Source organism: Solea solea, chromosome 6 (assembly GCF_958295425.1).
Source record: "Solea solea chromosome 6, fSolSol10.1, whole genome shotgun sequence".
Lineage (NCBI taxonomy): Eukaryota > Metazoa > Chordata > Actinopteri > Pleuronectiformes > Soleidae > Solea > Solea solea.
Genome location: NC_081139.1, coordinates 11605684 through 11612152, shown reverse-complemented (window position 1 = coordinate 11612152; position 6469 = coordinate 11605684). Strand labels below are relative to the sequence as shown.

At 44.5% G+C, this 6469-nt stretch overlaps 1 protein-coding gene across 2 annotated transcripts; it reads left to right on the top strand.

The window, feature by feature from the left end:
* Nucleotides 1-2753: 2753 nt before the first annotated feature.
* Nucleotides 2754-6228, top strand: LOC131461241 (potassium voltage-gated channel subfamily A member 2). 2 transcript variants are annotated; one of them, XM_058632332.1, is made up of 3 exons: nucleotides 2754-3131; nucleotides 3227-3317; nucleotides 4186-6228. In XM_058632332.1, the coding sequence occupies exon 3, from the start codon at nucleotides 4323-4325 to the stop codon at nucleotides 5817-5819; it is 1497 nt and encodes a 498-aa protein (XP_058488315.1). In that variant the 5' UTR covers nucleotides 2754-3131; nucleotides 3227-3317; nucleotides 4186-4322; the 3' UTR covers nucleotides 5820-6228. The 2 variants fall into 2 exon arrangements, with proteins under 2 accessions (XP_058488315.1, XP_058488316.1); XM_058632333.1 differs by lacking the exon at nucleotides 2754-3131 and having other exon boundaries at nucleotides 3138-3317.
* Nucleotides 6229-6469: the final 241 nt, after the last annotated feature.

Sequence of the window (6469 nt, the reverse complement as noted above, 5' to 3'; positions counted from 1 at the left end):
GTCTGAGGGGTTCTTTCTACACCATCAACTCAGTTATCAACCTGGAGTGACTAATGGTAAGTGTAATAATAAATAATGTTGTCCTTGCTGTGTTGAGTTAGCATGTTCTCTTTGTGTCTGCGTGAGTTTTCTCTGGATATGAGAGTGTGTTTTGTCCCTGTATGTTGGTCCTTTCAAAGGTAGTTATAGATCTGCAGTTATTGTTTGTACAAAACATATGCATATGTGTATATGTGTGTATATTTAAATTTGTTTCTGCTATATATATATATATATATATATATAGCTATATTTGTTTTAAACATTAGCTGGTTTTGTCCTCACTGGGTCTATAGTTTGATTACATGATTACTCAGATTTGATCACCACATTTAGCCATTACTTGCTCTTGTAACTCGTAGTCTTAGTCTGGAATAATGCTTGTTTGTTGTAATTGAAAGTTTTTAATGAAAGTCAGCACCGTATACAACAGGAGATCTTAAAATACATTTCCACCCTGAAGCCTGGTCAAAAGAAAAGCCTGTCTTTTTGTTCACAAAGCTTTTCTAGATAATCTCACAGCTATATGTCATTTTCAGACACGTGATAAAATCATAACCTCACTGGGAGAGGCACCGCAGACTCAAGTTTTGCGCTTCTTCTATGACTTTCATCTTCAGTGTCACTTTGATATCATCTCTGGAATCTGTTGTCTGCTCTGCTATCAGTGCAAGTGTTAAATAAAATAAACATAGTCTTGCTGCAGACATTAAATAATCCACACCGAGAATGACTAGATAAAAAGTAGTAGACAACAACAATGTGTATATATGACCATTCATCCTCTCTGCTCCCAGTCCCTGTTCCAAAACTACTGTACATCCCACAGCAACGACAATGAGTCCTGAAATCAATACCTCTTGGACGTAAACTCTCTTTTGACACCATTATCTGCCAATTTACACAACCTCTCACTGTCAAGTCCCCAAGTGATTAAAAGACATGCATCATTTACAGAACTGGGTCCCTTCACTTTTAATTATAGGAAGCCAACTGAGCTTTAAAGACTGCATTAACAGTTTCTGTAAAGGCTCCCCCAACTCATAAAAAATGCCTGAGCCTATACATAAGCTATTAGCAGATTGTGAGATGATTCTGCATGTGTGGAAACAAACAGGCGGTCAGGCTGCAGAGAGACAGAAGGGGAAATAGTGGGAGCCTTGATGTTCTCAGGTCTGCCTGAGGAGTAACCTTGGCAAAGCCCAGTCTCACACAAATCATTCTACTTTCCTACCCCCATCACCCCCCCGCTTTCCCCAATGCTCCTCATTCACCTCCCCCACTTTCACGGCCGAGGGATCCCCGCTAACCTTTGGCCTCTCCTGAGGTCACTTCTGGACATGGTGCTTTCGTTCCCAACATAATAATGGGGAAGATGATTGAGTACTGATCGGTTCTCTTTGTTCACGCTGAACCAAACAAGGCGCAGCGATGGAGGTTTTGTTCTATTTTAGTCGTTCTCTTCTCTTCCCCATCTATTATTAATGAAGCGTGTCACCGGGGGAAGATTACAAATGCAACTGCTGTGCACAAAAAGTACAAATACGCAAGAATTACAAGACAGAAGTGAAGGTGTAGGAATTAGAAATTAGAAATTAAAGCCTTTTATTTAAAAATGTCGAGACTTAAAATCTGGACATGCTTAAATTATTATTCAATTTTATTCTGGCAGTCTGAACAAGGCCTCAAACTATGTAAGCGACCAACAGCCAGGGGTAGATCTGCAGGGCGGGGGCTACTGTAGAGCCTTGCTACCCCTGCCCCCCATCTTTAATGTCCTTAAAATATGTATGTCTTGTATGTCCAAAAGCCTCTCGTAGCATTGAAATAAAAGATGAACAAATGATAATTGTAAGTTAATCTTAATATGTTCATGAGGCATTTTGACGTGCAGAACAATGATCGTCACCTGGAGTTCTCAGAGACAGCTGATATCAGTCCTGTACTGTATTTTAAGGAACCTTCAAGCCTAAATGTTACCATATTTTAATCCGAAGGGACAATGATACAATAAAAAGTGTTTCTGTGGATCTTTTGTTGACATATAAGGGATTTTTTTATTTATTTTTTTATATACTGCATTGAGGATGTCCAATGCCACCCTGCCTCGACCTCTTGCCACTCCTTTGCCACCCAATGTCATATGCTCTAGATCCGCCCCTGACAGCGACAGCATCCCTGCTGATCAGTGCAGGAGACGTGGGGCCCTTTAAACTGCCCACACTGCAGCTGAGGTAAGAAGTGGTGGCATAGCTACAGTGCGGATGGAGAGCCTATCATGTTTTATTGCCTTTGCCTTCTACATCACCACACGTCTCTCTTGGTATGCAGAGCAATGCCTGACTGCAGGTTTGACTAAGCTTTATATATCAGCCCATGCAGCGGTCAGTGCTCACTCTGTTTCCTCCTCACCTTCCTCCTCACCTTCCTCATGAGCTGCAGGTCCAATAAAAGGTCGCCTATAAGCTTACACTATGTGTTTCTGTGTGTGTCTCCCGCATAATCCTCTGTCCCAATGGGCGATTCTTTCATCCATGTCGTTACAAGTCAGTGTCTGAGGACGCTGTTCTGCTCTAATGGGAACGTGTGTCTGGGTGTGTGTGTGTGTGTGTGTGTGTGGTAGGCGTTGGGACGCATGCACTTACTCTGCATGAGCTCTATGTGCAGCCCAGACTCTGCAGTCAGTCACGTCGAGATGGACATCAAAAAAGAAGACATTCAAATGGGTGTATTGAAATGAAGAGGTTGTTCATATGCCTCAGAGGTCGTCTAATTATGACTTATTGCTAATAAGATCCTCTTATTTGAAGCCACTCTCTGTGAACTGTTTTTTTACCTTTGCGGCTTTCTGCAGCCGTAACCTGTCACGCGACACGGGAGCGTGGAGCGGGAAAAGTGGAGGCTGATCATTCTGCTGATCCCAGCACCTTTGGTTGTTAAGGGAAGCACCGGCGTCTCCTTGATCGTTTCCCTCCTCCCTTTTTTTTTTTTTTCTTTTTTTTGCCAATCGCCATCCCACGACAGCAGGAGGAAAGGAGACGGGGAGGGGGAAAGCGAGGACACACCCGCACATACTGTACCCGCTGTACACGGTGAGGATGCCGCAGACAACATGAGGTGAATTTCATCCACTGTCTCACATTGGAAAATTCATATATATATTTTTTTGTACTCTCTCTACATGAAGTCAGGAGACCTGAGTGTCGCAGCAGCTTATTCGCCTTCCTGGTCACAGCAGGAGCTTCAACTCCCACCAGACACGAAGATGATGTTAGCAGGTATGTTTGAAAGAGAGCGCCTTTCATTCACCCATGCATGTGTTTTTCCTGATTTATTATTGCGCCCATCATTCAAACTCATCACTAAACATGCAATTCTATAATGTGTCTAAAGAATTTATCTTTAAAAAAAAAAAACTCACTCTGCTTGAGTGGAAATGATGCAGACATGAGATGCAGTTGTTTTTTTTCCCCTCCTATTTCCTTCTATGGATAAATTATTTATAGATGTTTCTGAATATTTCAGTGACAAGGCACCATTTCAAGACCAAAATGCACCAAGAAAAAACTCAGCTGGAGTCAGTTAATATGAGGCGTCTGTGTGGTCGCTTTGCCACTGCAGTGAGTCTTAAAAGTGTCATGTTTAAACTGCAGTGGTTATGTGTGTGTTATCCTAGACTGAATGTTGTCTGTATGGATTTGGTGCATCGCTATATCTGTGCATGGCATTAGTGCTAAAAGGTATTCCCGTTCATTGGACACTGTGCAGAGCAGCAGATCGGCGTCCTGGATTTATGAGCTTCTGTACATTTTATAAGCCAGTTAGCCTCTGAGTTTACCTGCACTGAGGGAGGTTATATGCAAGGCAGTTTGCTTTGTTGCCTATCATTTGATAGATGCAGTGTGATGCCTCGAGCTAATTCATTTTGATATCGACCACCTTATAGTCGAACTAAACATAAGTCGTATCAATTCTTATGACATTGCTTTAGAGGGTGGCTTCAGTTTCATCTATTTTTAACTGATCTTGAAGCCAGAGCAAAGTCCTGGTGCCTTTGTCTGCATGGAAACAGTATTGAGTGGTGAATCATGTCTCAAGTTTACCTGACCTTGTTGTCTGTCTTTGCTCGGTCTGTTCTGCATGCAGTCAGACCCTAGGTGACATCCTGTGGCCGTCAGGTCTTTACGGTGTTGAGCCCCCTCCCTCTCCTGGTTCCTGCCTGCAGTTCTCCAGGCTGCAGGACCCAGACTCACTGAAAAGTGCAGGCCTCCTCTCCCTGCAGAATGACTGTTGCCACAGGCGACCCCTCTGACGAGGCGGCTGCACACCCGGGACACCCACAGGACTACGACCCGGAGGCCGACCATGAGTGCTGTGAGAGGGTGGTCATTAACATCTCAGGGCTGCGCTTTGAGACACAACTCAAAACCCTCTCCCAGTTCCCAGAGACGCTTCTGGGGGACCCCAAAAAGAGGATGCGGTACTTTGACCCGCTGAGGAATGAATACTTTTTCGACAGGAACAGACCCAGCTTTGACGCCATATTGTATTATTACCAATCAGGGGGCCGGCTAAGAAGGCCGGTTAACGTCACCCTTGATATTTTCTCAGAGGAAATTCGCTTCTATGAGCTGGGCGACGAGGCCATTGAGATATTCAGAGAAGATGAGGGCTTCATCAAGGAGGAAGAGCGACCCCTTCCAGAAAATGAGTTTCAGAGACAGGTGTGGCTGCTGTTTGAGTACCCAGAGAGCTCAGGTCCTGCTAGGATTATTGCCATAATCTCTGTCATGGTTATCCTGATATCTATAGTCAGTTTCTGCTTGGAGACGCTCCCAATATTTCGCAATGATGAGGATGATTTGCACAAGTCTTACTCGGAAATCTATTCACCTGAGACCAACACAACAATTATCAGATACAAGTCCACCTACTTCACCGACCCATTCTTTGTCCTGGAGACCCTTTGCATCATATGGTTCTCCTTTGAGTTCCTGGTGCGCTTTTTTGCCTGCCCCAGCAAAGCGGGATTTTTTGTTAATTTAATGAACATTATTGATATTGTTGCCATCATCCCTTACTTTATCACTCTCGGCACAGAGCTTGCCGAGAGCCCAGAGGATGGTCAAGCTGGTCAGCAAGCCATGTCTTTAGCCATTCTCAGGGTCATCCGCTTAGTACGAGTCTTCAGAATTTTCAAGCTTTCTCGTCACTCCAAGGGGCTTCAGATTTTGGGTCAGACCCTGAAAGCCAGCATGCGAGAGCTCGGTCTGCTCATTTTCTTCCTCTTCATTGGAGTCATTCTTTTCTCCAGCGCGGTCTTCTTTGCCGAAGCGGACGAGCCCGAATCCCAGTTTGAAAGCATCCCAGATGCGTTTTGGTGGGCAGTAGTGTCTATGACGACAGTTGGTTACGGCGATATGGTTCCAACTACCATTGGTGGAAAAATTGTGGGCTCCCTCTGTGCCATTGCAGGTGTGCTGACCATTGCCTTGCCAGTGCCTGTCATAGTGTCCAACTTCAACTACTTCTATCACCGTGAGACGGAAGGTGAAGAGCAGGCACAGTACCTACAGGTCAGTGTCACCAAAGCAGATTCAGCGGAGGAGCTGAAGAAGAGCCGGAGTGGCTCCACCATCAGCAAATCAGACTATATGGAGATCCAGGAAGCTGTGAACAACAGCAATGAGGAGTTTCAGGAGGAGAACCTCAAGACAGCCAACTGCACATTGGCCAACACAAACTATGTAAACATCACCAAAATGCTCACAGACGTGTAGTCGTCTGTGGATTTCCTCCCCCGTGACAGCGGGTAATGTGGAGCTGAGCAGCTGGACGGGACAGGTGTACCCTCTAGCACCTCAACAGAGCTGGAAAAATGAAGGCAGTAGAATTCAGGATGTTGACGATGACCGACAGTGGAAAAAAATAATCACATAAACCATTTGCTCTGTCTCATCCCATCGTCACTCTGTACAACCTGCCCGCAAAACTCCTGATAAACTGTCAAAGAAGGTGAAATTTCAAGTTATGTTTCTGCATGGATTCGGCTTTGTCTGCTTGGCTGATGCCTAAAAATGTCCTATTCACGACGGTAGCCAACAATAGCGTATAATAATAATAAGGGAGAAAACACAGCAAGATTAAAAAAAAGAAGTAAATTGCTAAAAAAAAAAGAAGAAAAAAAAAGCAGCACAACACGAAGCCTGCTTCAGTCCCCTGCTTCCTCATTTCCTAAGGCTCACTGCTCTGCGCTTTCGGAGGAGCCCTACTTGCTCACTTCATATGCTGCTTCCTGGAGCCAATGAGACAAAAACAAAAAACGTACACTACACTGCTAAGATATAAAGACAATGTGTGAGCATAAAGCAAGCTCACTGCAGCGCTGATATGGCCTGTGGGTGACTTGTGACAAGGTTTGTGGTTAAGT